Genomic DNA, 27,986 nt, shown 5'->3' on the forward strand with positions numbered 1-27,986 from the left:
ACTGCCCCCGCCAACTATGGCAACTACGGCAACTATGGCGACTACGGTGCCTATGCCAACTACCAGAACTACAAGCGTGCTGACGAGGATGACGCTGCTGCTTCCTCTTCGACCTCCTCTGCCGCCACCACCACCACTGCCCCCGCCAACTACGGCAACTATGGCAACTATGGGGACTATGGCAGCTATGGTAACTACCAGAACTACAAGCGTGATGCCGATGCCTCCAGCACCTCGACCACCACCACCACTGCCCCCGCCAACTATGGCAACTATGGTAACTATGGCGACTACGGCAGCTACGGCAACTACCAGAACTACAAGCGCGAGGACGATTCGACCACCGCTGCTCCTGCCACCACCGCCCCCGCCAGCTATGGCAACTACGGCGACTACGGCAACTATGGAAACTACCAGAACTACAAGCGTGAGGAGGAGGAGTCCACCACCTCCGCTGCTGCTGCCAGCACCACCACCGCCGCGCCGGCCAGCTACGGCGAGTACGGGAACTACGGCACCTACGGCAACTACGGCTCGTACAAGCGCGACGAGCAGCCCGAGGAGGAGAAGGAGGGAGCCTCTAGCACCACCGAGGCTGCCCCCACCACCACCACTGCCCCCGCCAGCTACGGCGACTATGGCAACTACGGCAACTACGGTAACTACCAGAACTACAAGCGCGACGAGAGCTCCTCCAGCACTACGAGCGCCGCCGCTACCACTACCACCACGACTGCCCCAGCCAGCTACGGCGACTACGGCAACTACGGTACCTACGGGAACTATGGCTCGTACAAGCGCGACGAGCAGCCCGCCGCCAAGGCGGAGGAGGACGCCTCTCCCGCGACCTCGACCGCCACGGCGAGCGCCACCACCGCCTCAGCCGGCTACGGGGACTACGGCAACTACGGCAACTACGGCAACTACGGGACTTACCAGAACTACTGAATTCTGACGCGTTCAAGGGATGAACTAGTTGCACGGGGGATACGAACCTAATGATGGTGTGAAATTGCTCTTCCGGGGGTAGGACATGACAAGGGACTCACTCGGAACGATGACACGACCCGTCCAGATGTACGCCGTTCTCGATGCACTGTGCACATCAGGGAACAGAAGGTCGATCCTGGTAATGTGGATCGCAGATGCTCGGGTCTTTCTTTCTTTTTCTTCTGTATTTAGCTTAGACTCGCAAGCATTGGATATTGAATTGAACGTTGATGATACGAGACAAGTAGTACTGTGCAGTACCTTTTCTGATGATTGTCGGTCGATGCTGGCCGGTCATGGCTGTGTCACGTGACTGGGCTGTGGCCCACCACGATGCTGGCTCCCGTTGCTTTCGGAGCTGCATGGTGGGATGCATCAGCTTCATGATTCTATTTTGTGGAGGGTGTCAGCTCAGCTTGGTTCATGGTTGACTTGTGCAAGGTTGTCGTGTTGATCCACGTTGCGTGTTCGAGTTGTACGGTGAGAAAGCACAGAGCTTGCGTGTACCACAGAAATATATTTGGCATGCAGACAGATTGAACCGCATGCCTGGACTGTCCCGCTCCTCGACAGTAAACCTGGTCGCCATGTCTAGATAATTTTTTCATCGGATAATAAGCGTGCGGTGTGCGGCGACCGGTTTGAATAGAAGAAATAAATAAAAGAAAAAGGAAAAACCATCAAGGACAAGTTTTGCGACCCAGAAACAAGAGGCGCCAGCAACAAGCTTAGCTTCCATACCAAAGGCCTATCAATAGAAAGAATGTTGACCCCGCCAAATCTTTTCTCGATTCTAACTGGAGAAGGAATGTGCCAGCGAAATCTGGACAGGTTACTGCGACGGGCGGAGTTTCCAGAGTTTCCAGTGAAGTTCAAGTATGTACTCTACCTCTACTCCCGATCGATACATGACTCGAGGGCAGAGGGAAAAAAGTCCTCTTCCAAGAATGTTGTAACCCTTCCCGACCGCTGACGCTGGAATCGGATGCCCGCATTTCTACATCCATAATCATCTACGTGTCTGCCTGGTGGTGAAAGATGAGACTTGGATTTCGGCTCACTAATGAATGCATCTCTCGACCTGAATTGCAGCTTCTGCCCGGCCCCGATTGCATTCGCATAGGTAGTGAAGTAATATACGTCACGGGTGAACCAGGTCAGCACGTGTTGCAAGGAGGCTTCTCTGATGTGACATCGGCCTTGGCAGCGCCAAATAAGAATGTAACCTACTATATACTTAATCTACACCGCAGAGAATGAGAGTCCACCCTTTCTATACTACCGACCAAGTAGTAGCAGTATATTTAGTATACAGCTATTTATAGTATTCTAGACATAAACTGGTCTCAATTTAGAAAAGTATTGGATAACCCGGTTAGTTATACTATATACTCTTTCGTACCTTAACTTTTATAGTAGCAACTTTTAAGTAATTTTAGACACCTAGTTCGCAGAACTTATTCTAATCAACATTGACTTTGATAAGCTGTCGATTAAGATTCCCTAGGCCTATACTTTAAGGCAATCGCCCTCAGGGTGATCTCTCCGATTGCAACTCATATGATACCGACAGTCTACCCAGCCATTGGCCCTGTCGCTTGAAGACAAGATAATATGTTCCAGTTCACAAAGCTTAGCTCCGTTCGGAGTCTGGTGGGGGCTACCATTTAGGCCCGGAAGCCATCCGAAGCTCTCCACTAATGCCTTCTAGGTGCGGTGAGGCCGCGTCACTGCACCATAGTCTAGCACAGATTGAAACATAGATGCATTACTATACGGTATCTTGGGGATCTAATTGGCCCCATCAAAATGTCGTAGTATCTCACGCACTTCCAGACTGGTGTACTAGTGGCCCGGACCGAGCCCCCCGGTCATTAGTATCACCTAGTAATTATCTTTTACGCTGAAGTCGAAATTCGGAGTGTTTAGGCAGCCATATCAGTAACTTATCAGTTGCTCTGTTGTCATTGAAGTTTTGGAATGGAATAAGAACCCGTTCTCCCCCCCGGGTGCCGCAGGCTGATTCCATCCTCTCCAGCTCCGCATCGGTACCTCTTGTTTGCCACTATCATTTCGGCCCTTTCGCCACACACAATGTAAGAAAGCAGCAGGCCATGATGAATTTCCCGGGTGTCGCTAACCTTGCAACTTGGTAGAACTTTCGAGTCGATATGGATCTGCTCCAACTTGCTTGTATACTCATCATCGACCTCTGCGCCCTACACCACCGCTACACCGATGGACACTGGTCCAAATCCGCACTCTCCTGTGTGGCGTTCACGCATGTCGGGTTATTGATCCACGTCATCCTGGAGACGCTGAAACAACATATGAAATGATGGCCACCACAGTTCATCAGCAATGGGGTGACGGTGTAGGCAAGACGACGGTCCTCCGGAAGGTGGATCAATGCCGACGACGCCTCGCAGTGGGCCGAAGCGCCATCGCGACCCTCCGGCACTTACCACCTAGAAGCTCGTCGTCACGGTGGAAGGTCGCAGCGAAAAAGTCATCTCCACTGTGCTACGACCCCGGACTGGAGGTCTCGGAGGACCGGGCGGGATCGTCGGGTCCAAGTCCGACGCCATCAGCTGCAGTACCTTGATCTGGGGGATGGATGAGGTACTGGGGTGTATGCGTACCAGGCGACGACGACCGGGTCGAACTGTGAGATAAGACCACGGCGGAGAGGAAGACGATCTTGGCTGCGGTGGAGAAGTGCGTGCATACCACTGGGAGTACGGTCGGATGCTGTAAGTTTAGGCATGGAGGCACACGACACAGTCATCTGCGTTTGTGCATTCGGTGGGTTGTTGAGTTGGGTAGACTGTGGGTGTGTAGTATGTAGCAGAATCTCGGCGGTTGGCGCCTTGTGCTCGCAAGCGGAACCAGATCATAATTATTATTACTGATTTCTGGACTTATTTTTACTGTTGGATCTCTGCTACCTTGTATCTCATACCGAAGCAACGTTAGATTTCACACGTTAGATTTCACACATCAGGAATGAGAAGGACACCATGTACGATAGCTCTTCAATGTCGCGGAGAGATTACATTCTCTGATCACTGGAGGCGTACTGAGTGCGGCACCGATGCTTCCACAGAAGGAACCATCCATCCAATGCCATATATGAGGCTTTAATCTGATTAGTACATCTGGCTGGTTTGTCCACTTTCACTCGTTGGTGAGAACCGGTTGATAATAACTTCTCCACAGTTAGCTTTGCGATCTCCTGTCAACTAAGTTTAAGTCGCGAAACATTGACCCAGAGTTCAGTGGGCTGGAGTGGGTCTTATTCCTGATGGACAGGTTGCCCTCCACTGCTACCATCATCACTTTCCTCTTTGCGGCAGGAGAGAAGTAAACCTTGTAGAATCTTGAACCTGGAATTCAAAGTATCGAGTGCTCCTGATTTCAAGGTTGAACTGGGTCGGACCCGCAGTGGAAGCCTGATCGGCGACCGGTGGAGTCGATCCAGATTGTTACCTTGCAGTCGCCGGGTCAGAGCTGCTGATCTTACTGTAGCAGGCCTCGGTCACCACTTCAAAAGTTAAACAAGTGAAAGATATTTGTAAATCTATCCAGAGGTGTTCAATCTTTGAGGATATATGGATATATAAAAACAATTTACTAGAGTTTAAGCTAAAGCTGCTCTAGTGCTTGAACGTTACTTAAGGGGTTGTTGAGTACAAACCAGACATAGCCGGATATATAGTAGTACGTGCTTAGGAAATACCTTACTAAGGACTAAAAGCACAGAAGAAGTACTGTTCTCATGTACATACTGCCCTGTCAACAACAGCGGTCCTGTATCGGACACGCAGAGAAAACTCACACCAAAATATTTCAGTAATGGAACGACCGACTGCAACATCCGAGTAATTTGAATATGAAAGAGAAAAAGTAAGCCAATCTTGATCAAACATGACAAATGATAGGCCCGATCTCGCCGAGCGACCCTAACTCCTCGTATTTGTCCGTCTCCACCCAATCACCAGAGAGCTATAGCTCAAGTGGCCGCGAGAGCGGCATCGGAGTCCGCTGCGGGGAAAGCCGAGCGCCATCCAGGCTAGCCCTTAACTTATCCCCAGGACTCACAGCTGCAGAGAGTCAGAGACTGTGTGGGCAAGCTGGAGAGGGGAACAATGACTCGATCGGCATTGGTAGCTTGCCCATAGCGCATCACTTCCTCTGGATCTGCACGGCATGGTTGGTTCATGCACATGGTTCGTCTCCACCGCCGGGGTCGGAGAGCAACACATTTTTTGGGCAAGGATGAGAGGGAGTCATCATCTTTCAGCTGGCCGCAGTGCGCCTGTTAGTCAATCGCCCATTTAAATAAATTGGCGCCCGTACGTGGGTTGCAATTATGATTGTTTGATTTCTTTCTTCTCTTCCTGTTGCTTTTTCCTTCCGGTTTTCCTGATAAAACCCCCTCCACCCTCCGTTGACCTCGGCAACAACCTGCATTCACCCCTTGCTGCGTGCGCGCATTAGACCATGGTCGTGGATGGTGAGCTCCCTCCCCCCGTCTTCTCAGCGCCCGTCGTAACTTTGCGATCGTCTTTCTGTCTCCTGCGATCGCAACCCACTGACCACTCCCCCTGTTCTCCATGACGGCAGAAAAACAAACCGTGGACAACGGCGACCTGACGCCGGAGCCCTCGCAGTATGGCACCGTCAACGAGCGCAAGCTCATGGCCAAGATCGACTGGCATGTGGTGCCGTGCCTGTGTGTGATGTATCTCCTCGCATTTTTGGATCGGTAAGCCCAACGCCTACAGCTGCAGGCCAATTTACCTGCCACACACGCCCCGTTTTCCGCGCGCAAGCTCGTGCTCTGACATTACGAATCGCGCAGTGTCAACATCAGTAACGCCGCGGTGCTGGGCCTCGAGAGCGACCTCCACATCACGACGGGCACGAAATACAACACCGCCCTGACGATCTTCTTCGTCCCGTACATCATCTTCGAGATTCCGTCCAATGTGTTGATGAAGAAGTTGAAGCCGCATACATGGCGTACGTTACTGGATTATTGCTGAAAAGCTGCGCAACTGAGTACTGATGTGTGTCGTCCGGGGGTAGTCTCGCTGTGTATGTTCGGATTCGGCCTCGTGATGGTCTGTCAGGGCTTCGTGCAGAATTGGGGCGGGTTGATGGCCACGCGGTGGTTTCTGGGCATGTTTGAGACGGGACTGTTCCCTGGGTGTGAGTTTTCCTGGCAGGCGATGCGATGCGATTGTGTGGTCCATACTGATGCCCCGGGCGAGGAAAACAGGCTTCTACCTCCTGGGAATGTGGTACAAGCGCAGCGAGGCGCAGAAGCGGTTCAGCTTCTTCTTCAGCTCGACGACCCTCGCCGGCGCCTTTGGCGGGCTGCTGGCGAGCGGCCTGGGCAAGATGGACGGGGTGCGCGGGCTGGCGGGCTGGCGGTGGGTGTTCATCATCGAGGGCATCCTCACGTGCGTGGTCGCTATGGGCTGCTTCTTCGTCGTGCCGGACTTCCCCGAGGACGTCAAGTGGCTCACCCCGGAGGAGCGCGAGTTCCTGCGCGACAAGCTGGCGCAGGACGCGGGCAAGTCGGCGGTCGATGTGAAGACGGGCTGGCGTGATATTCTGGCCGTGTTCAAGGATTGTATGTGCTTTCCGGATGCCCCTTTGCTTCCGCTGGCTTGTGCGGTATAATAACTGGACGAAACTGCAGACAAGATCTTCATCGGGGGATGGATGTATTTCGGGCAGGTGGTCACGGCTTACGGTATGATGCCTCGTGGCTGTGTGAATCTGGACGATTCGACTTATGCGCTCGCAGGATACGCGTACTTCGCGCCGACAATCATCAGGACCTTTGGCTATGGCGGTATGTCTTCCCCCTCACTACCGCGCATGCGCATCCCTGACACTCACCTTCCCTCTATGTAACAGCCATCAAAACCCAATTCTACTCGATCCCCCCCTGGGCCGCCGCCTTCGGCTTCTCGATGTGCATCGCCTACCTGTCGGACCGGTTCCAGCACCGCTTCCTCTTCACGCTGCTGCCCATGCTAGTCGCCATGGCCGGGTTCGGCATCCTCATCAACATCCACAGCACGACGCAGCACCACATCCAGTACGGCGCCCTTTTTCTGGTGACGAGCGGCTGCTACAGCGCCATGCCCGTGCTCGTGTGCTGGTTCGCCATGAACCTGGGCGGCCACCGGCGCCGCAGCGTGGGCACCGCCTGGCAGATCGGGTTCGGCAACAGTGCGTGTCCCCGGCCTTCCTTCTCTCCAACCCTAAATAATCCATCCCCCAGAGCTAGAGCTAATGGTTTGGTGAACAGTCGGCGGCATCATCTCCACCTACTCCTTCCTGTCCAAGGACGCCCCCTTCTACCGCAACGGCTACATCATCGGCGTCTCCTTCCTGGCCTTCTCCGCCGCCATGTCCTGCTTGTACTTTTTGGCCATTTGGCATGATAACCGGAAACGCGACCGGGCGATCGCCGACGGCACGGTCGACCTGGATGCGATCACGGAGGCGGAGGAGGAGTATCTGGGTGATATGGCGCCGCGGTATCGCTATGCTTACTAATCCGCATCCGACTCTCTCGGTCATCGTACGGTTTTTTTTTTGTTCTGCGTTGCACAATAATAATAATACTTGGGTCGCGGGAGGACGATGGCGATGCATGGCAACTGGCCGATGTCGGCGTGTATGATTCATGAATAAAAGATTAGAATTGATGAGTGTGACTGCTTTAACTGCTTTGGGGATAGAGGGCGGAGATTGCCGATGGGTAATGAAGTGTGTTCACCGGGGGCGGGTCAGGGATGCTGCGGAGTGATGCGCTTATGCTGTGCCCGACATATGCAGCTGACTCATCTCCTATGCTATGCATGATTAGGTGGCCGGTATATTATCCAGTATGGCCCATTTGCAGAGTCGGAATTAGAGGTACAGTAGGGAGGTACAGTACCACAATCACGCACATGTTTCCGGTGATCTCAGCCGGCAGATAACCAACCACTATGCAGACCCTATGATGTACCAGACTGTTTAACCGTGTACTATCACCGATACCCCATTGCAAATCGCCATCCCGCATCGCGATGGCGAATCCAGCTCTCCGGGAATCCCGGAGATGTCATACAACCTCTGACCTCGCTTAAATCCCTGATGCATATGGCGGCATCCTTCTGCAGGCTGGCTTTGGATCTGCAGGTCCAACTTTACAATCAATTCATGGAAAGGGGTAATGTCAAGACCAACCATAGCCGTGTCAACTGAGTCCCTGGATCCCTGGATCTGTTACCGGCAACCACAGACTGGCATCCAGGCACCCAGCGGAACAAGTCCTACCCCTTTGCGACAGGTCCCCTACAAGCCGAATCTTATCTTATCGTTGGCGTGTGTATGAGGTGGATACGAAGCGCAACAGGTTCTGCATGCCCCGTCCCGAAGCCCTCATTGCGGGAGGAGATCGCGTAATCGCGGCTAGCGATGGTACAATGCACGAGCACGGCAAATCAGAACCCCCACAAGATGCAGCCGGTTATATATCGTGCAGAAGCGAGGGGTTAGCCTCTACGTGGTGGACGGTGAGCAATGAGGAGACAGTGTTCCTGGATGATGCCATTTCAGTGAATGTTGGCGGACAGGAAGGGTGTCTCCATTCACTGGAGCATGGTAGTCGTGGTATACTCACAGATGAAAACAAATATAAACCAGGCGGCATCGCGGGCAGACCAAGGTAAATCTTCTGGAGCAGCTTCACCTCCCACGCCAACACGCATCTTGTACATACCTCTGGCCACCATGGCCTCCCTCCTCCGCCACGTCCCCCTCCTCCTGGCCGTCGCGGCCTCCTCCGTCCTCGCCGATGGCCAGTACCGCTCGCGGCCGGACCTCTCCCCGCCCACGCTGAACGTCACCGTCGAAGCCCCGGACGCCAACGGCACCGAGTACGTGTTTGTCGCGCCGTACGGGGCCTCTCTCGCGCAGCCGGGCGCCTACATCTACCGCAAAAACGGCGACCTGATTTGGTCCGGCATCGGCTACTACGCGGGCTTCGTGGGCAACTTTCACCGCACCACGTACAACGACCAGCCCGTGCTGCAGGCCTTCGAGGGGACCATCGATTCCACGCATGGCGAAGGCTGGGGGTACCAGGTCTTATTGGATCAGAACTACCAGCCCGTCGCCACGGCCAAGGCGGCCAACCACCGCATCCCCTCCATCCACGAGTTCAATGTCATCAACGGGAAGACCGCGTTGGTCGAGGTGTACACGCCCACGCCCTGGAATCTGTCGGCGTATGGGGGGAATGCGTCGCAGCAGTGGATTGGAGATGGGTATTTCCAGGGTATGTCCTCCCTCCTCCGCTGCAGCCTCACGCGAGGTGAGCGGTCCTATGGACTAACGCGGCGCAGAGTTCGACATCGCAACCGGCGACCTGATCTTCGAATGGAACGCGCTCGACCACATCGATCCAGGTGGTACGTATCCTTGCCTTTCTCTCCTCCCGAATCCGCCCCCTTCCCCGCAACAACTAACCTGAGCCAAACAGAAAGCCTGGTCCCCCTCGCCTCCGCCGCCGCCGACAGCGGCCTAACCGCCGCCACCAGCTGGGATTTCATCCACATCAACAGCGTCGACAAAGACCGCGACGGAAACTACCTGGTCTCTTCGCGCCACCTCTCCACTATCTTCAAGGTGAACGGCACCGACGGCCGCATCCTGTGGCGCCTCAGCTCCGCCAACCCCTCCACGTTCACGCTCCCGTCCAACTTCGAATTCGGCTTCCAGCACCACGCCCGCTGGCACCACGTCTCAGCCACCAAAGAAATCATCTCGTTCTTCGACAACTCCAACGCTGGCACCGGGCTGGTGTTCAACAACGTCTCCCGCGCGGTTGTCGTCGAGCTCGACCTGCGCAACAAGACCGCCACCGTGCTGCGCGAGGCGCCCGCGCCGTACGGTATCTCGGCGGCCTCGCAGGGCGACGCACAGCTCCTGGACGATGGACGCGTGTTCGTGAACTGGGGGTCCGCGGGCGCGATTACCGAGTTTGATGCGCAGGACGATGTGGTCTATCATGCGTGGTTAGCCGAGGATGGGGTGAGTTATCGCGGGTTCCTGGGGGATTGGACCGGGACGCCGGTGGAGGAGCCGGCGATCGTGGCTTACCGCACTTCTGCGCCAGGCGGATTGCGCGTGTATGTGTCCTGGAATGGGGATACGGAGACGGTCGGGTGGCGGTTTTATGGGCTCAGTCAGCGGGTGAATGCGTCGGCACCGGTGTTTCTGGGGCAGGTGGAGAGGAGCTCGTTTGAGACGGTTTTGTTCACGGATCGCGTCGGGGTGGTGGGCGAGACGGGGAGGTTTTATGCGGTGGCTGTGGGGAAGGAGGGAAGTGTTCTGGGACGGACGAGGGCGGTGCGTGCGCAGGAGTGGGTGGCGTTGGTTTGATGACTATATGTATTAGTGATTATGGATCTGTGAGTAAGAGATCTGAGAAGTTATGCCTGATGATGGAATAGAACGAGACTTTTGTGATTATAGATGTCAAGCTAGGCTGCTGACTGCGTGGACTGCTGTTTCTGTGTCTGTTGACGCCTTTTCATACTCAACCACCACTTTATGTGTCCGGTGGATTTGACCCATTGCATACTCCTGATGGCCCATCTGCCCCGTTGGGAGGATGTTGTCCTCGCTCCCGTTCTTCAGAGTCCCGATGTTGGTCGTCAGCAGATCATCGTGCGTGAGCATGTAGTTCATCGGCTTTCGGAACGGGCGGTTGTGCGACGTGGCGAGCTCGATCTCGTGGTTTTTGTAGTATCGCTGGTAGGAGCTCCACGAGCGTCGGCCACGGATCATCTCGTAGAGTGGGCCCAGGGTCGGGATGCACGAGGCCATGATAATTACGTTGGATTCGATGCTGTGTCAGGCAAGGATCGTTAGGAATGCCGTGAATGAGTTGATGCGTGGGGGCAAGGGTTACCTGGTCCAGATGACAAGGTCGGCGGTGGCATCTAGGATAGCGTGAGAGGGGCGATAGCTCATAATAGTATGCGTACTTACACGTCGAGTCCGTGGTGTCATACAGTCCAGGGAGCTGGTTACACTTGACGATAGCCATTGCACACGCACTGCACGGATGAAGGGCAACGTTAGCTTGTTTACAAGAGAAAGCGACAACCCAACTTACATTGCGCCGAATCCCAGCGCCGCACACAGAGCAATCTTCTTTTTGAGCGTCATTTGCAGCGACGAGAGAACGACGGTGGGATACACCGCCAGATAGAGGTCGACACAGGCTGAGACAACTAGACAGCAGTCAGGTTGGTGCACATTTGCAGTACCGGGAATGGGTTGGGACAGCACCTCCCGTGAAGATGGCATAGTCTACCAGCACGACTTGCGGTCGGCACGTTGCACCTAGGGCCAACAGCTCCGTCTTCCATAGAGCTTGCGGCGGGTCGCACATGGTGAAGAGAACGATGATGCAGATACCGGATGTCACGAAGACCATCCCCGTCAACACCCACAGGAAGACCTGGTGGAAGCGCCCGGGGTTCAAGATGCGGTTCAACGGTGCGGCGATAGCCAATTTGGGAGTGGCAAATGACATGATGCCCAGCGCAAAATTGATGTAGTTGAGTAGCAGCACCTGCTCGAGTCGATCCATGCCTCCTAGTTCAATAATGACGGTTGTGTGCTTGCCGTATCCCAGGGCCACGACGGCGGTGGTCAAGGTTGTATAGCCCGCGAGGATGAGCTGTTGCAATCAGCACGACTGGGATCTGGTCCGCAGATCCGGCGTTATAGACTGGAGGAATACCACTCACTATCGCAACTGCAATGATATAGTCGTCCAGTCCAACGTTTTTCAGCATCTGCGATCGAATGTACAGCCGGGCGGACACCGTGGCCGCGCTCACGGAGAAAAAGGCCCAGAACACCCCGAGGATCTTGGGTCCCTTGGTCTGGCTAGCATACTCGACACTCATGGCTCTTAGGTTATAAAAGCCACACTGAGCGTGCAATCAGAGTTCACCACACGTTCATATACGGATTGAGTCTTTTGTGCGAGGATAAACGTGTGCGGGTGTAGGTGTAAAAGGAGGGACGGGGGTGATGGAGGAAAGAGCGCCCTGCCCTGCTGGTCTCCGAATCAACTCTGATATCCCTGCTAGTTTGAGGTCTATAGAGCAGATGATGTTTGCTTTGCTAGTTGGAGTGCATTGATTGCAATCATACGTTCGGAATGCTCATTTGTCTATGAGTGGTCGCCTCGTCTGGCTAACCTCAACAAGAGCCCCGTCAACGACAAGCCAAAGCCGGTCTTCCGGCTAGCGTGCTGTCTCGATATGAAAGGCCGTTACCGTTGAGCCGAGCTCCGTGGGCCGAGCGGCAGGATTTAATCTCAGATCCTAGTCTAGTCTCACCCCGACCCAGCCGATGCACTCTTAGAGCCACACTACGTTCAATCCGCTTTGAACTAAGGATTTAACCCTTACTAGTGACAGGATTGTCTGACTGGCATGTGACTGCCAGGGTGTAGGCAGAGCAACTGCTGAACCCAATTGAGTCGTCCGCATGCTTCCCCACCTGTCATGTCGATGTGGTCGGGGCTAGTTTCAGGGGAAGTGTGTGTCAACCAGAGCCCTATCCCATCATTGCTGTGCTTATATGTCCCTGCCTGTCCACGCGCTCAGGATCTTACTTCGTTCTTCAACTACTTCATTACTCAACCTTTTTCCATCTCTATATATATACCAGCTTTCATCATGCCGCACAAGAACAGCACACTCAACAAGGAGACCGCCGATGTGGCACAACTTGCCATCTCTCCCAACGTGCCCGCCCAAGTCCCCTTGCTCCTGGACCAGATCCATACTCAAGGCAAAGAATATCTCGACGCGAAGCCCCAATCACGACTGGATCTGCTCGAGAGCGCCCGATCCCTCGTGTACGCGCTCGAAACTCCCCGTGAGGCTATCCTCAGACACTGCTGGTCCGAGGTACGCACCACCACTGACTCTCAGCACACAATGCTCGAAAGGTTTGACAGTGTCCTAGACAACCAGCTACGCCGCCATCGAGACCGGGATCAACGTTGACCTCTTCACAGCTCTCGGCACCGACGACAAACCCAAGACCGTCGCACAGCTCGCCAAAGCCACGAATGTCGACCCCGTGCTTCTCGGTTCGTGATCCCATCACCCCCGTCCCCGACACAACCAGCGGGCGGCCCCTCATAGTCTATACCCCAGGTCGTATGTTGAAACACCTCGCCGCAATGGGCGTCCTCCTCGAAACCGGCAAAGACACCTACCAGCCCACGGGCTTTTCCAAAACCCTAACCGAGCAGAAATACAGCGACGCTTTCCCGCTCATGTACGCCCTACCCCTGTCCCGGCCCCCAACCCCCCTCCCAATCCCCCTCCCAATCCTAACCTACTGATATCCCCCAAGGACCACCCGCTTCACGCAAGGCTTTCTCTCCCTCCCCACTTTCCTCGCCCAAACCAACCACACCAACCCCACAAACCCCAACCAGACAGCCTTCCACCTCGGCCACTGCACGACTCTGAGCTTCTTTGAGCACGTCCAGCGCGAACCCGACACCGCCCGCCGCTTTAACAACCACATGGGCGTGTACGCGCAGGGCCGGCCGCGGTGGATGGACCTGGGGTTCTATCCGGTGCAACAACTTGTCGACGCGGCCGTCCCCGCTATCGGCGAGGAAGGCGTGTTGCTCGTCGACGTCGGCGGGAGCTTCGGGCATGACCTCCTCGAGTTCCGCCAGACGTGGCCTGATCTGCCGGGACGGCTGGTGCTCCAGGACCTGCCGGAGGTGGTGGCTGGCGTGCCTGCGGAGGTGGCTGAGCTGGGGGTGGAGGTGTTGGGGTATGATTTCTTTACGGCGCAGACTGTTGTTGGTATGTTCTCCACAGGAAGGGAAGGGAGGGAGGATGAGGTGTTGTTGGGGGTTGTGATACTCTACTGTACTGTACTGACTGCGGTGTTGAATAGGCGCCCGCGCATACTACCTGCACTCGATCCTGCACGACTGGCCGGACGACCTGTGCTGGACGATTCTGGGCAATCTGAGGGTGGCGATGACGCCGGGGTACAGTAAGCTGCTGATCAATGAGAATGTGATCCCGGATACCGGGGCGTATTGGGAGACGACGAGTTTGGATTTCATCATGATGAGTATTGGGTCCGGGGAGCGGACGGAGAGCCAGTGGCGGGCGTTGTTGGAGGGGGCCGGGTTGAGGGTTGTCAGGATCTGGGCGGCACAGCGCGGGGTTGAGAGTTTGATTGAGTGTGAATTGGTTTAATTGAGTTATATGAATAGGGGATTGTGGTCAGTGGGGTGAGAGTTGATGGAGATTGAGCTGGGATGGGATTAGGGCTAGTGGATACGGTGCATGTGCTTATGTACTGTGCTTTTAAGCACATGCACCGTACTTTTCATTCGGGGAACGAGCTGTGCAAAAATGCATGATATCCAGGTGTGTCGATCATCGTCTTATTATTGTTTTAAATACTTTATCATGGCTTATAGAATTTAAAAGTGAATGGTTCAGAATCCGAGTGAACGCTACACCCCCGCCTGTGCGCGTCTCTGCTCCCGCCGCCAGAACTGCTGCAACACCACGAGCATCAACAGCATGCACACATCCAATGCAATCGTCCAATTGTACCCGATCAGATACCGCGGCGCATCCACCGTCTTCCACACCCTGTCCAGACATTAGCAAACCATTACCCATGGCACTACATGCGGCGGCACCGAATGCACCCAGGAAACTCACAGCAACGGAATCCACGCCCCAAAGGTATTCCCCACCGTATTCATCGCACTAATCACCAACGCGCGCTCCTCGGCACTGCGCGCGCAGATCTCATTCGCCCACGCGTAGATAATGGCCGCGATCCCATCCGCCGTGCCTGATAGAAAGAACGCAAAGAATTTGAGACCAACCGGCACGCGCCAGATCGCCAGCACGACGCACGCGAAGATGTTCAGCGCTGCCGTCGTGGCAATCAGCGCCACTTTCACGTCGTAGATGTCTGATAGCACGCCGCACAGGATCGACGAGACGATTGTCACGGCCGGCGAGACGGTCGTGATCGTGTTGATGTCCTCCACCGAGTAGCCCTCGGCTTTCAGCCACAGGGACAGCCCGCTGTTCGAGGAGACGCCGTCCGCTTGCGAAAAGAAGAAGGCGAACCCCACCAACACCCAGAGGCGCCAGCCTTTGAGGATGGTGAGGATGCGCGGCAGGGTGAAGGGTTGGCGCGGTTGGCGGTGTTCGGCGGCCATGCGGGCTTGAGCTAGGTGGATTTCTTCGGGGGTTAGGAAGCGCGATCTGCATTTTTCGGGCGTGCTGGGAAGGAAGCACAGGCCCAGGAAGGCGATGGGGATGGTGCATGCGAAGCCTGGGGGTGGTTAGGATTGGAGCTTGCTACGCTATCCGGACTTTGAACCTTGGGGGGTAGGAGTGGGGTGGGGCTTACAGATGATATACAGCCAGCGCCAGCCCTCGATCCCGTATCGCCCGTTGAGGCGGGCGTAGGCGCCGGCTTGGATATATCCCGAGCTCATGCTGCCCACTTGGCTGGCGATGAAGAAAATGGCTCCGCGGCGCGCCAGTTCTGATCGCTTGTACCAGCAGCCCAGGTACCACTGGACGGCGGGGAAGAAGAAGCCGCCCAGGGCGCCGACGAAGAAGCGGAGTGCGTACAGTTGCGTCACGCTGGTCGCTTTGTATTGTGCCAAGGTGAAGACGCCCCAGAGGAGGTCGGCAGCTGGCAGGAAGTAGTTCACCGGGAAGCGCGTCATCTACCGAAGTTGTCAATGGCTTAGCTCTCTTGATGCCCGATAATGTAGACGTGGGTCGAACGTACGGCCAGCGTCAAAGGGATCTGCATCGTGATAAATCCGACCCTAGATCCTGTTAGGAGGCTGGTAAAGGAAGCGTCGGCGCAGCACGTACATGTAGACAGTATTCAAGTAATTGAGCTGATTGCCGTACATCTTCAGATCCTCCCTCATACCACTGACGTAGGCGGTGCTTGTGGCAGACGAATCAAGCACCTTCGCCCAGTAGGCCAGAAAGACGAAGACGATGATGAGGCCGTCCAGCTTGAGGATGAGACGGCGCTCGGCCGGGGTGTCGGTGGGCGCAAACCATTGGTACCACTTCTGACGCTGCTGAACTTGGATCGGGGGTTGGACCTGTGCTTCTTTGCTATCGGACAACTCGTGAATGCCGGCCTCCGTAGCCCGAGGCGCCTTCTCGATCGAGGCGTCCATGTTAGGGCTTGTGATGGGAAGCGCCAAGTTTCAGATTTCGAGAATAGAACGTGGTGTCTAGAGATTACCTCCGATTCCTGCAGAGTAGCGTGTAGATATTTGTTCAACGCTGGAGCACGCCACTTTTAGCGTGAATGGCGAGGAGCGGCAGGGACTCACCCCACCATTGGAAAGGTGATAGAGTTGCGTGCCTCGTGGGCTGGAGGGCTTGGCGACGCTATACTAGTCGCCCCGAAATCGGGTGATTCGGTCCCGTAGCCGAGCCAGACGAGCTCGGCTATTTCTCAGGAATTCTCTTCCGATGCAACTTGACATCAGACTCAAGGTCTGACTAGTTAGTGTGACATGAACTATGCTGAAACGACAGGGATGGAATTAAGTCATATGATCACGGCTCAAGTCTCGATCTACTTTGGTTAAAGGGCGTGAATCAAGGCGCGGGTGCAGGTGTATTATTAATACATGTGTGTGGCTGTTATATCTAGAAAGAGATGTGTTATGTTTGACGTCTGTTCTTAGGACGTTGTAATCAAGCTTTGGAGATGGACACCCTATTAGTCAAAAGGGATATTAGTTAAGACAACAGGAATCAGACCCCGTCACACGCACAGGAATAGAGAGAGGAAAGGAGCCGTACCAACGCGGCTATAGTATAGTATATCAAGTTCCACAATCGAGGCTTATAACTACTCCCAAGAAGAATACCAATGCTTAGCATATCCAGGTCTAGAGACAATATACTCTGCTGACGACACTCTTATAGACAACTGTAATGAAAAAATGAAGATATGGGGACGGAATATGGCTTTCGATTATCCTCTTTCAACAAGTCGACAGTACAAGTCTATCAGCCTTGTAGATAACCTTGCCCTAGAATCGTCATTCTTTCTACACCCATCAATTCACTCTGCTTGAAATGAACCTAATATTTCCATATCCCTTTTAGGCCGCTAATCATAGAATAAACAAACTAAACAGAAGAAGAAGAACAGAAGAAGAAGAAGAAGAAGAAGAAGAAGAAGAAGAAGAAGAAGAAGAAGAAACAAACCTACCCCCAAACCCTCTCCCACCACCTCCCCTTCCTCCCCCCACCACCCTCACCCTCACACTCAACCACCAACTCCAACGCCTCGACCTCCTCCAACCCACTCCTCAAATCCACCTCGTGGGCACTCAACCACCAGCCCTCCCCCCACCTCCACGCCCCCAACCCCCTTCTCACCGCATACACCCCCAAAAACACAAACGCCCCGATATAACTCGTCAAAAACCCACTCACACTCCAATTCCCCGCCACAAAATACTGAAACCCCTGCCCCAGCAAGATCACCGGACAAACCACCATCGCCGCCCAGGCCCCATACGGCTGCCAGCACGACCGATACGGCACCCCAACACCCTGCACGGCACAGGCCCCGCGAAACCGGAGGTAGACGACTGCGCACGCCGTCCAGCTGATCATCCCGGCGGAGTTGGTCAGGCTCACGAACCAGTTGAACACGGTGCTCGCGCCGGCGCTGCAGTCCATGTAGGCTAGCCCGCCGAAGCTGGCGCTGGCCAGGACGGCGTAGTACGGCACGCCGTGGCGGTTACACCTCCCAAAGATTGGTGGAGCGGAGCCGGCCGCGGCGAGGGAGTAGAGCGTCCGGCTGGACATGTACAGGTACGAGTTCGCGGCGGACCAGGCCGACGTGATGATCACGGCGTTGACGACGCTGTCTAAGCCGGAAATCCCGGCGTGCTTGATGGCGATCACCCAGGGCGAGGCGTTGACGCCGGTCCCCGTGGTCAGGCCGGATGCGTTGCTGGGGCAGATTACGCCGATGGCCAGGACGCCGAGCACGTAGAAGACCAGTAGGCGGTAGAAGAATTGGCGCGCCGCGCGGGGGAGGTTGGCCCGTGGGTTCTGCATTTCACCGGCGGCAACCACCAAAAGCTCGGGGCCGAAGTTGAAGGAGAAGACCGAGTAGCAGAGCGTGTAGATGAAGGCGCAGAAGCGGCCGGCTGCGCCGGGCACTAGATACGTGTTGGTGGCCCCCGGGTGGTTCCAGTAGTGGAAGCCCAGCCGGGTGTGGCTGGGTCCGCCGCCCCAGAAGAGGATGAAGCTCAGGATCAACAGGCCGAGGATCAGGAAGACTTTCAGCGAGGCGAACCAGAATTCCGTCTCGCCGTAGATGCGCACGGGGCTGAAGTTTAAAGCGAACACGACGAGGAGCATGAGGGTTATCCAGACGGCGAGTGGGACTGGGTTGCTCCAGTAGTTTATTACTACTGCGGCGGCGGTGGTTTCGTACGCCACCAGGATGCCGAAGCTGTACCAGTATAGCAGTCCTAACGAGAAGCCGAGGGATGGGGAGACGAAGCGGGTGGCGTAGGCGGCCATCGAGCAGCCGTGGGCGGGCAGGTAGGTGTTCATCTCGGTGGTGGCGGTGATGACGGCGTACACGAGGAGGCAGATCAGGGCGTACGAGAGGAGGAGGAAGGCTGGGCCCGCGATGGAAAGCGCAGACCCGACCCCGACGAAGAGTCCGGTGCCGATCGTGCCCCCGATGGCCAGCATCTGTGCGTGGCGCGACTTGATGCCCCGTTGCGTGTGGGGGATGCGGTGCGTATCGCCCTCCCCATAGTCGATGGTGGGGTCGGGGGACTCGTGGTCGTGGGCCTCGATGGCCTCGAGGGCCTTATCGGCGGAGATGGCTTTGACTGCCATGTTGCTGGTCGCCCGGTGTGAATATGGGAGGAGGCGAAAAGGGCCAACACATACCGGCACTGGAGTGCCAGTCCGGGGGTTGACTATATATGCGTCCCCGGGCTGCAGCGATTGACTAGCGGCAGAGATAGGGTTAGCATCTCCGCTGAGATAGCCCGCCCTCGCTGACTGGTTGGCTGCTCTATCGGTGGCGTTGCCTCGATGGCCACTTATCTGGGAGCAGTTTGATATCGATAACCGGATAGGCAAGTCTCTCCACCGAGTTGCCGTTCTGGGGAGCTAGCGAGGTGCATGACATCTGTACCAAGTAATAAATGCATGCGTCTGCGACATGGACAACAACGGATGATCTGTCTTGACAACACAAGCCGTGAGAATATGTGGCAGAACGAGATCACAATGCCGATCAACTCGGCCACAATTGAGCATAACTGAAAAGAATCTTCCCATCGACTGACTACTACCGCCAAGCGACGCTGGCCTCCCCATAACCTATAATAGCGAGCTAGAAGTAGTCGTCGTACCCCAGCTCATCGGAGCTTGCCTCCGAAGGAAATGAGCGGTCACACCGCACTGCGGCCATCCGAACACAACCACTGCTTCTGGACGAGTTCGTCACGCCGCGCTACCCCCTTGCTTGCCTCATAGCATCTAGGCCCCCATCCTCACAACCCCCACCTTTCAGAATACTCCCAGTCTCCACCTCCATTAGGATCTAGACCCGATAGGATATAACACATTCTGTGGATGCTGCAGACCTTTGGGGAGCACACCATCATCCACGCAATATAAGCACCCCTCCTCCCCTCCTTGGCAATCCCTTCTACAACCAACCTTGCTTTGTCCTTTGCCACCTCCACTCGAGACCCTCAATCTATATGTCACTACATTCCACAGAAAGGTGCAATCCGTCTACACTTTACGTGGCGAGGAATGGGGGCGATGGGTGGGTCTTGCGCCATAGAGTGTGAAATTATGAGATGTTTCCAATTCTGAGGAACATTGTGGGTAAAGTGTCGTGCTCATGCAGGTTTGTGAAAGGCAATGAGTCCGAGTGGTTGGTTATCGGTGGTGGTGGCAGATGATGAAGGGGTCGACTGCTGCTGCTGCTGCTAACGAAACTGGAGGCAAGCATGGTTGCAGGAGAGGGGGCGTAACTCGACCCTTCGAATTAGAGGTGGATCCATCAGTGCTCCTCTTGCCGTCTTTGCGCGACGAAAGGGTCGGGAGTAGGGTTGATGCTAAGTTAGGCTGCCAGGGGTCACCATACCGACAGATTCCACCAGAGGGTGATGGGTGGGTAGTAGGGAGGAGGTATATACAGTGAGCTGACCACGAGAACCATTCAAGCTACGGGCCATAAGTAGCCCTTGGCACAGACATTTATATATAATATAGACTGATCCCCTCCTCGCGCAAGATCTGCGGCCAGCTGGCCGTATTGCCCGTGTTCTGTCGCTGGCGCTCCCAGACCAGCCGGATCGCGCCCAGCGCGTGCTCAAACACCCCGACGCTGCTCCGCTGGGCAGCCGACTCGAACCACCGCACGAACCAGCTCTGCAACGTGGGATCGATCGCTTCGCACGCGGCAATAAACGCTGCCCACAGGAACGGGGCCGCCACGCGCAAGGAGCCCGCCTGCCCCTCATTACCCTCCTCGTACTCAGCAAGCGCCTCCCGCACCTGCCAGGCTTTATCCTGCAGAATCATCGGATCCACGTCGTAGATCCGCCGGTAGAAGAAGATGAGCAACGCCTTGTGCAACACGGTACTGAGCTGGTAGCTGCGGCGGCTGTTGCCGCGTTCTGTCGCGTCCGAAGTGCCATGGACGTCGACGGCGAGGGGCGGCGGCCGCCATGCGGAGATGCAGCGCTCCAGACTCCGTGCCCGCGCATTAAACTGCTTGAAGTCAAGCGTGCTACCGCTGCTGCCAGCATCAGCCAAGTCGCGCTCGTTGCCTAACCGGGTCACCTGGGAGAGCAGGAAGAACGGCGGCTCCAGCAGCCCAAACACCTGCGGGTACATGGTCGAGTCCCACCGGCCGGGAATCTCCAGATGGAGGTCATTCTCGCCCTGGTGCGGCTCTTTGAGCTCCTCCATGCGTTGGTCAAGACGGCCTTCCCATTGGCGCAGCCGGAACGACCGGCTGGACGCAATGGAGCCGACGGTAGCCTCCGGCGAGGCATGATCAATCTCTCCGTCTGACGGCACAGGGGGCAGGACTGACGTGCTTTCGTGGAAGATGCGCAGGTAGACGTAGCAGTGGTGCAGCAGGCGGACCTTGCGGGACTTGCGGGGTTTGGGCAGGCCACGGAAACGCACCCAATTTTCGCAGTCAAGCAGACAGCGGCGGACGCGCTCTTCGCTGCCTTGGTATGCCTGGATTCATCAGCGATGTTGGAGATGATATCGTGAGGAATGCGTACTGAGATGGTATGAATGCACAAGAGGGCGATAAGAATGTCTTTGTACTTGACCTTCTTGACGGTCGATGACGCGTCTCGCAAGGCCCGCTTGAGGTGGGTTTGCGCCTCCGCTGCCAGGGCTTCTGCTTGCCCGCCCCAGTAGTTGGCCGAGCTGCGGGTGGCAGAGGCTCCTCGTTGAGCGAACGCGCCCGCGGCAAGGATGGCGCTGAAGATCGTCATCTGCGTCGACGCAACGCTTTCGCCCATGGTCAGTCGGGCCAATGTCTCCATGGCGCTCGACACAAACAAGGTCTCCCAAGGATTCTTGCGCGATTGGATCAGCGAGAAAAGTGGCACTACGTCGTGCTTATAGACAGACAGAAGGAAAGGAGCGTCGGGTGGTGCGCGATTAGTGACGGTCGGCGGAGACCGCAGACTTGGTGCCGATAGAAATGGAGATGATAGCCGTAGTGACGAGGAAGTCGACGGCCCCATCAACAAGCCACTGGCGAGGGACTGGGATGGGGAGGAGAAGTCATCCCCCTCAGATAACAGCATGGCAGCACTGAAGAAGTTCTGCGTCGACAGGTCCCCCAGCCCATCGACATCTAGGTTACCAAAGAGGCAATCGAGTAAGGGGTCACTGGCAAAGGCATCCTCCAGAGCGAGGTCGAGTCCAGTCTCCGGAGGAATTCCCACCAGTGGTAACTCTGAGTCCGCTGGGAGAGTGTCTATCAAGATGGGGCTGGAGTCAGGCTCAGATGGAACGAGACGAAAGGCACCAAACGGCCCCAACTGGGTGAAGAAGCTCTGAGTCGGAGGGGCCCCGTCCCTCTGCTCACAGTCCCCATCTAGTCGAGAGAGCACGGTGTTCACATTGTGGGGGTTAAGACTAGCCACCAGCTGCTCGCTCATCTGCTGGCGACAGTGCTCGGTGAACAATGGGCGTCGGCATCGCGAGCCGTGACTCTCCCCCGAGTCAAACAAGAGCCGAATGCCATACTGCTCACAGACGAGACCAGCTCGCTCACACATCCGACAGGATGGTCGTGTCTCGTCACATTTGGCATGCCGACGCCGGCAGGTCTCGCACCCGCCCAGCGACCGCGACCGGGCGGAGGTAGGCTTGCTGTTATGCGGGGAAGTCGTCGCGGCTATTTGTTCACCGGTCATGGTATCAGTTGATCTATTGATAAAGAAAGCTCATAGACAGGCAACTGATGGCAATCAAATGGGGGAGGTGATCTCGAGAAAAGACGAAAAGAGGGGGAAGAGGCGGAGATAAGAAAGGAAAGTGAGGACGGGATGACTTGCCTGTTTGATCCCCGAAGCGGGGAAACCATCCTGTCTGCAGCCCTAATCCGATAAGCTGGGAGAGATCCCATTATTTATCTACCATCTACCGGACGCAACCGACATTATCATGCTGACCAGCACAGAACAACCAACATGCAGGACAAAGCCACCGTCCTCCTCATCGGCTGCGGTGGCATCGGCACCATCGGGGCCCTCAACCTCGAACTGGGCGGCCAAGCCACTGTCACCGCGGTTTTGCGATCCAACTACGAACATGTCAAGGAACATGGTTTCTTCATCAAATCCATCGACCACGGCGAGGTCGAAGGCTTCAAACCATCCATTCGTACGGACCCTTCTTGTTCCCCCTACTCTGAGCCGCAGCCTCCTGAATCATCTCGACTAACATCCAACACCAGTCCGCAACACCATCCCCGACCTCACCACCGAATCCCTCCCTCCCTACGACTATATCATCGTAACCACCAAGAACTACGCCGATATCCCCCCGTCCGTCGCTACTCTCATCCATCCCGCCGTGGCCCCAGGCCACACCCGCATCGTATTGCTGCAAAACGGCCTCAACATCCACAAACCCCTGCAATCCGCCTTCCCCACCAACATCATCCTCAGCGGCGTGAGCTTTTGCGGCTCCCACCAAGTTGCTCCGGGAAGGATTGTGCATGAGGACGACGATGAGCTGTACATCGGAGCCTTCCGCAACCCAGCCTTCTCTCCGGAGGTCGAGGACGCCGCCGCGCAGGACTTTGTGCGCATCTACGGCGCCGGCGGCAAGTGCCAGCCCCAGTTCAACCCCGACGTGGCTTTCAGTCGGTGGCGCAAGTTGCTGTACAACGCGTGCCTGAACCCGATCTGCGCCATCACCGATCTTGATACGGGTCGGATTCAGTTGGCTGAGGGGGCGATTGAGGACCTGGTCCGCCCGGCGATGCGGGAGATCCAGGCTGCGGCAAAGGCGTGCGCGGGGGTCCAACTGCCCGACGAGACCCTGGAATTTATGATCACCATGGATCCGATCACCATGTATAACCCCCCGAGTATGCAGGTGGATGTGCGGAGTGGGCGGTTCACGGAGTTTGAGAATCTGGTGGGCGAGGCGGTGCGTGAGGGTAGGGCCAAGGGAGTGGCCATGCCGACGTTGACGGTGTTGTATGGGATCTTGAAGGCAATTCAGTGGCGGACGAAGGAGAAGAGGGGTTTGGTGACGGTACCGGAAGCGGTGGACCACACGGTTCAGAAGTAGCTGTTTTGTTGTAACTGTGATGAGAGCGAGATGGCTATGTTGGAATACAGTAGAATATGTTGTTTGCTTCATATATGATCGATCAATATCGCATACTGCATGCGACCGGATTTTGTTATTAGATCGGTCATAGAGTCCGCTTTTTATTGTTCCGTCTTCGTCATTACGGGTGACCTTAGGCGTGTCACCTCTTGTCAGAGCCCGTGATCAGGATAAAGCCTTCTTTGATTCGTGTTTATCCTTCGAGTTAACGACCAGCATAACCATGGCAGGCCAAAACGATTTAGTAACCTGGTACATGACTTCTGCATCGGTCCAACTACCGACACCAATCCGTCGTTGCGTCCAAAGTTGATCATGAGTTTTGGCCCCCCGAGGGTTCGAAGGCGCTAGAAATGTAACCGGAGTGGGAAAATGGATCGTCGATGAAAGGATTCGAAGCACATCTGCAGGCAATGCTCTTCCGACTTGGCCCCATTCCTTCAATTCCCATCGCTTCTGCCTGCAGCAATGCATCTGAACCCTGGACCCTGTTAGAACGATGATCACCACGGGCAGCGATCGTCTTCAATCCGGCCCGCTTAGCCCCCACGCGAACGTTCGTATTAACCACAACCCCTGACTCTGAATTGCTATAAGAGCCTGGGACCTCCCAGACTCACAGTCATGCCTCAAGCCCTAAGTTATCACCGATCTCTCCTCGACCCGTCCACCCAACCCAACCTGACCAACCACCAACCCACCACAAAATGCACCTCCCCACCCTCGCCCTGACCTTCGCCATCCTCCTCCGCCCGGCCCTCACCACCCCCCTCCTCGACTTCTCCGCCGCCAACGGTGACCCCCCGTCCACCCTAGGCATCCTGAACCTCGAAGAGGCGCGCGACGAGAAGATCTCCGCCAACACGAACGACCTCTACATCAAGCTAGCCACCGACCCGCACGGCGTCCCGGCCCTACACTACCACCGCAAACAGTCCTACATCCGCGCCGAGTACCACGCGCTCGCCAACCAAGTCGAAGAGAATAAGACCTACTACATCGGCTACAAGTTCTCACTAGGCGTGATCGAGCAGAGTCTGATGATCTTTCAATTGTAGCTCCCTTCTTATCCTCCCATGTCCCCCTCACCCCACATCCACATCCCCGCCCCGCCCAAACAAAGAGAACAGTGACCGGCACGCTAACCATCCCGGCCTCGGAGCACAGCAAAGCCTACGCGGGCAACAACGCCGCCACCCACGGCGCCAACATCCCGCTCTCCCTCGAGTTCAAAAGCGGGCAGCTGCACCTGCAGTACCAGGCCGATAGTTCGAGCGGGCGGGAGCCGCAGTGGTCGCGCACCGTCGACCCGGACACGGTATACTCGGTGGGGGTGGTGATCCACACGGGCCGGCCGGGGTGGGTCGAGTTCTACTTCGATGGCGAGCAGCAGGTGCTTGGGGATGCGGGGGCGACCAGGCTGTCGGCGAATACGTGGACGGGCCGCACGGAGCCCAAGTTCGGGGCGTATCGTGGGGAGGCGGTTGCTATTGATACGTATGTGTATCGGGTGCAGATTGGGACGGAGGTGGGGGATATTGCTGAGGCGGCGGGGTTGGATGGGGGTTCTACATCCAGTGTAAGTGCTGGTGCTGCGGGAAGTAAGACTGCGAGTGCGAATGCGAGTGCTGCTGCAACGAGTGCCCCCGCGGCGGGGTCTTGTTCCTGGGAGGGACATTGTGCTGGTATGTGGTCTTTTCGGTTTGCGGGGTTGGTGCTGATGGGAATAGGTGCTTCCTGCGCGACGGAGGATGATTGCTCGGATGCGTTGGTTTGTGCCGGGGGGAAGTGTGTGTCGTCTTGATTTGATATTCAGGTTTTCGATCATGCGGAGGGTAAGATGTGGAGGATAAACCGGCAATAACAGGGGATTTATGTGAGGTAGAGCAAGCAGCAGGAGGCCTTGTTTCGGTGACCAGATTTGTATAAAACGGCTAACAATGCTAAAGTGATGGGAGTAGTTCATACCTCGATATCACAACTAAAGCAAACCTCAAGAACCACCGCGAGGAAATGGAATGGGTAGGATCACTTCCAGCTTGGAGGTTATCTACTTGAGCCTATGATCGTCGTAATAAGCTACAGCCTACTTTGACCTAGGCGCTCCCGCTGCTGTAGAGAAAATGCAGATACTGGTTAAAACTCCTGCCCGAGGATATATTCAGCTCGCGACCAGCTTCGTATCTGTATGAAATGCACCGTCTATTTTTGCCATCTACAATTTCGCCAATACCCCCCTCTCCAACACCGCCAAATGCTCCGGCGTGATATCCGCAATCGTCCGACACCTGCATCCAGTCAGCACACACTCCACCCAGTGTTTCGGGACGAACTCACCCAGCAAGCATCATCGTCCGACAAAACTCATCATAGATTATCCGGATCGCCAAGTCCACCCCCTGCTCCCCATTATACTGCACACGCAAACGTTAGCACCACCCCTAATCCCCAATCCCCTTACCCCACCCCCAAAGACACAAGAAAGGAGAAGAAACATACCGCCAACCCCCAAATCGGCACCCTCCCGACAAAACAACAACTCGCCCCCAACGCCAACGCCTTAAACACATCCGCGCCCCGTCGAATCCCCCCGTCCACGGCCAGCGGGATCCGGCCCTTGGCGACGGGGGCACACACCCGCAGCGCATCCAACGTGGCCGGCACCCCGTCCAGCTGCCGCCCGCCGTGGTTGGAGATGAGCACCCCGTCCACGCCGTGCTGGATGGCCAGCTCGATGTCGGCGGGCGCGTACACGCCCTTCAACCAGATGGCGAGGTTGGTGTGCTGCCGTAGCCAGGGGATGGTTTTAGTCCAGTGGATTGTGGCGTCTTTTTTTTGTTAGAACCGGATTGGATTGTGTGGGGGTCTGATTATGGGAAATGGAGGGGAAGGCACGGGAAGGGAAAGGCTTACCATATCCCCGCTCATACGTATCCTCCAGCCCCATCTCCGCCGCGCCGGCCAGCACAGGAAACTTCAAATGTGGCGGGAAGTTGAAGTTGTTGCGGGATTCGTTGAGGCGGTTGCCCAGGATGGGGAGGTCGACGCTTACGAAGAGGGCTTTGTAGCCTGCGTCTGTTGGGTTTCACTTGTTAGTATTGTTCCCTCTCCGGGCTGGGCTCAAAGCATGGATTGTGTGTGCGCAGCACAGCCAGCGTTGACTCCAGACGATGACAGACGGGGCCCAACTCACTCTCCGCCGCCTTGATAATCCTCTCCGTAATACTGATATCCTGGAAGAACGACACCTGCATGATATACGGATTCCCCTGGCCCTCACTGGCGGCGATCACCTCCTCAACGCTCGAGGTCGACCACGAGGACAGCGCCATCGGGATGTTATGTGCGGCGGCTGCGCGGGATGTCCCGGTTTCGCCGTCGATGTGGGCGAGTTTGTGGGCTGCGGCTGGGGAGAAGCCGAACGGGAAGGTGATTTTACTGCCGAATAGGGTGGTGGTTGTGTCGAGGTCGGCGACGTCGCGAAGGACTCGCGGCATTAGTTTGTACCGGCCGTAGGCTTCTTCGTTGTCGCGCAGGCTGTCCTTCTTATCAATATGGGAGTGAGGGTGTGAGGAGGAGGGAGATAGCCGTACGTGACTAGATCCCCGGCGCCTTCGTTGAAGTAGTCTGTCTCCTTCTGTTAGGCTTGGTTGGGGTTAGGGATTGAGGGGTAAGAGCAGTAGGAGCTGACCTCGGACGACGGGGGGCAGGCGCTTTTGCGCCTCGAGCGCCAGTTCGGCGATGGTGAGGACTTTGGGGTCGTGGACTTTGCCGCGGTTGGCCATGTTGACTGTGTATGAGGGAGATGGAGATGGGGGAGACGAGGGAGACGAGTTGGTGATGATCCTTGAACGAGCTGGCTATATACTTCCACTTTCATGCTGTGTTTCCGGCCATCTATCTACTGCTGGCTTCTCCGCATCAGCCCCCCGCAACGATAAGCCATGGTCGAGGCAAGTC

The 27,986-nt window shown here is 56.0% G+C and overlaps 11 protein-coding genes across 11 annotated transcripts; 6 read left to right on the forward strand and 5 right to left on the reverse strand.

Moving 5' to 3' along the window:
• Positions 1-34: 34 nt before the first annotated feature.
• On the forward strand, positions 35-1,428 carry BO82DRAFT_433797 (uncharacterized protein; the record flags this gene model as incomplete). The annotated part of the gene is made up of 2 exons (XM_025640904.1): positions 35-46; positions 76-1,428. 2 exons carry the CDS (start codon positions 35-37, stop codon positions 946-948), a joined length of 885 nt encoding a protein of 294 aa, XP_025489983.1. The 3' UTR covers positions 949-1,428.
• Positions 1,429-5,383: 3,955 nt separating this feature from the next.
• Positions 5,384-7,716, forward strand: BO82DRAFT_355999 (MFS general substrate transporter). The gene is made up of 9 exons (XM_025635601.1): positions 5,384-5,506; positions 5,617-5,758; positions 5,855-6,015; positions 6,082-6,204; positions 6,275-6,631; positions 6,701-6,754; positions 6,809-6,856; positions 6,922-7,239; positions 7,319-7,716. Exons 1-9 carry the CDS (start codon positions 5,494-5,496, stop codon positions 7,567-7,569), a joined length of 1,467 nt encoding a protein of 488 aa, XP_025489984.1. The 5' UTR covers positions 5,384-5,493; the 3' UTR covers positions 7,570-7,716.
• A 1,137-nt stretch (positions 7,717-8,853) lies between these two features.
• On the forward strand, positions 8,854-10,872 carry BO82DRAFT_314167 (arylsulfotransferase family protein; the record flags this gene model as incomplete). The annotated part of the gene is made up of 3 exons (XM_025632504.1): positions 8,854-9,340; positions 9,408-9,473; positions 9,545-10,872. Coding segments are annotated over 3 exons (1,455 nt in total), but the record flags the coding sequence as incomplete, so codon positions are not given.
• On the reverse strand, positions 10,543-11,987 carry BO82DRAFT_366433 (uncharacterized protein; the record flags this gene model as incomplete). Its single annotated transcript, XM_025637042.1, has 6 exons — positions 10,543-10,915; positions 10,979-11,009; positions 11,059-11,126; positions 11,186-11,303; positions 11,362-11,755; positions 11,826-11,987. 6 exons carry the CDS (start codon positions 11,985-11,987, stop codon positions 10,543-10,545), a joined length of 1,146 nt encoding a protein of 381 aa, XP_025489986.1.
• A 780-nt stretch (positions 11,988-12,767) lies between these two features.
• On the forward strand, positions 12,768-14,327 carry BO82DRAFT_287954 (S-adenosyl-L-methionine-dependent methyltransferase; the record flags this gene model as incomplete). Its single annotated transcript, XM_025631603.1, has 5 exons — positions 12,768-13,001; positions 13,060-13,186; positions 13,242-13,377; positions 13,456-13,922; positions 14,017-14,327. The coding sequence occupies 5 exons, from the start codon at positions 12,768-12,770 to the stop codon at positions 14,325-14,327; spliced, it is 1,275 nt and encodes a 424-aa protein (XP_025489987.1).
• Positions 14,328-14,590: 263 nt separating this feature from the next.
• Positions 14,591-16,349, reverse strand: BO82DRAFT_339421 (MFS general substrate transporter; the record flags this gene model as incomplete). Its single annotated transcript, XM_025633477.1, has 5 exons — positions 15,990-16,349; positions 15,901-15,940; positions 15,511-15,835; positions 14,805-15,432; positions 14,591-14,732 (listed from the first exon to the last, which is right to left on the reverse strand). Exons 1-5 carry the CDS (start codon positions 16,307-16,309, stop codon positions 14,591-14,593), a joined length of 1,455 nt encoding a protein of 484 aa, XP_025489988.1. The 5' UTR covers positions 16,310-16,349.
• Positions 16,350-17,357: 1,008 nt separating this feature from the next.
• BO82DRAFT_433804 (uncharacterized protein) lies at positions 17,358-19,019 on the reverse strand (the record flags this gene model as incomplete). The annotated part of the gene is made up of 1 exon (XM_025640906.1): positions 17,358-19,019. The coding sequence occupies one exon, from the start codon at positions 19,017-19,019 to the stop codon at positions 17,358-17,360; it is 1,662 nt and encodes a 553-aa protein (XP_025489989.1).
• Positions 19,020-20,199: 1,180 nt separating this feature from the next.
• Positions 20,200-22,879, reverse strand: BO82DRAFT_419187 (Zn(II)2Cys6 transcription factor). Its single transcript, XM_025640102.1, has 2 exons — positions 21,446-22,879; positions 20,200-21,398 (listed from the first exon to the last, which is right to left on the reverse strand). The coding sequence occupies exons 1-2, from the start codon at positions 22,595-22,597 to the stop codon at positions 20,403-20,405; spliced, it is 2,148 nt and encodes a 715-aa protein (XP_025489990.1). The 5' UTR covers positions 22,598-22,879; the 3' UTR covers positions 20,200-20,402.
• On the forward strand, positions 22,874-23,984 carry BO82DRAFT_384817 (ketopantoate reductase family protein; the record flags this gene model as incomplete). The annotated part of the gene is made up of 2 exons (XM_025638129.1): positions 22,874-23,066; positions 23,140-23,984. 2 exons carry the CDS (start codon positions 22,874-22,876, stop codon positions 23,982-23,984), a joined length of 1,038 nt encoding a protein of 345 aa, XP_025489991.1.
• Positions 23,985-24,673: 689 nt separating this feature from the next.
• BO82DRAFT_339428 (uncharacterized protein) lies at positions 24,674-26,009 on the forward strand. Its single transcript, XM_025633478.1, has 3 exons — positions 24,674-25,080; positions 25,194-25,711; positions 25,757-26,009. Exons 1-3 carry the CDS (start codon positions 24,734-24,736, stop codon positions 25,828-25,830), a joined length of 939 nt encoding a protein of 312 aa, XP_025489992.1. The 5' UTR covers positions 24,674-24,733; the 3' UTR covers positions 25,831-26,009.
• Positions 26,010-26,241: 232 nt separating this feature from the next.
• Positions 26,242-27,811, reverse strand: BO82DRAFT_419193 (alpha-hydroxy acid oxidase; the record flags this gene model as incomplete). The annotated part of the gene is made up of 7 exons (XM_025640103.1): positions 26,242-26,314; positions 26,364-26,440; positions 26,526-26,854; positions 26,940-27,101; positions 27,220-27,563; positions 27,620-27,653; positions 27,718-27,811. The coding sequence occupies 7 exons, from the start codon at positions 27,809-27,811 to the stop codon at positions 26,242-26,244; spliced, it is 1,113 nt and encodes a 370-aa protein (XP_025489993.1).
• Positions 27,812-27,986: the final 175 nt, after the last annotated feature.

Source organism: Aspergillus uvarum (assembly GCF_003184745.1).
Source record: "Aspergillus uvarum CBS 121591 unplaced genomic scaffold BO82scaffold_42, whole genome shotgun sequence".
Lineage (NCBI taxonomy): Eukaryota > Fungi > Ascomycota > Eurotiomycetes > Eurotiales > Aspergillaceae > Aspergillus > Aspergillus uvarum.

Bases quoted from the DNA above. Each gene is read 5' to 3' on its own strand.
- BO82DRAFT_355999 (XM_025635601.1), top strand. The intron at 6,632-6,700 runs GTATGTGCTTTC...ACGAAACTGCAG, and splicing joins TCTGGCCGTGTTCAAGGATT to ACAAGATCTTCATCGGGGGA. The intron at 7,240-7,318 runs GTGCGTGTCCCC...TTTGGTGAACAG, and splicing joins GCAGATCGGGTTCGGCAACA to TCGGCGGCATCATCTCCACC.
- BO82DRAFT_339428 (XM_025633478.1), top strand. From the start codon at position 24,734: ATGCACCTCCCCACCCTCGCCCTGACCTTCGCCATCCTCCTCCGCCCG. The intron at 25,081-25,193 runs GTAGCTCCCTTC...CTCGGAGCACAG, and splicing joins AGTCTGATGATCTTTCAATT to CAAAGCCTACGCGGGCAACA. The intron at 25,712-25,756 runs GTATGTGGTCTT...TGATGGGAATAG, and splicing joins CTGGGAGGGACATTGTGCTG to GTGCTTCCTGCGCGACGGAG.
- BO82DRAFT_419187 (XM_025640102.1), bottom strand. From the start codon at position 22,597: ATGACCGGTGAACAAATAGCCGCGACGACTTCCCCGCATAACAGCAAG. The intron at 21,399-21,445 runs GTACGCATTCCT...TGATGAATCCAG, and splicing joins TGTGCATTCATACCATCTCA to GCATACCAAGGCAGCGAAGA.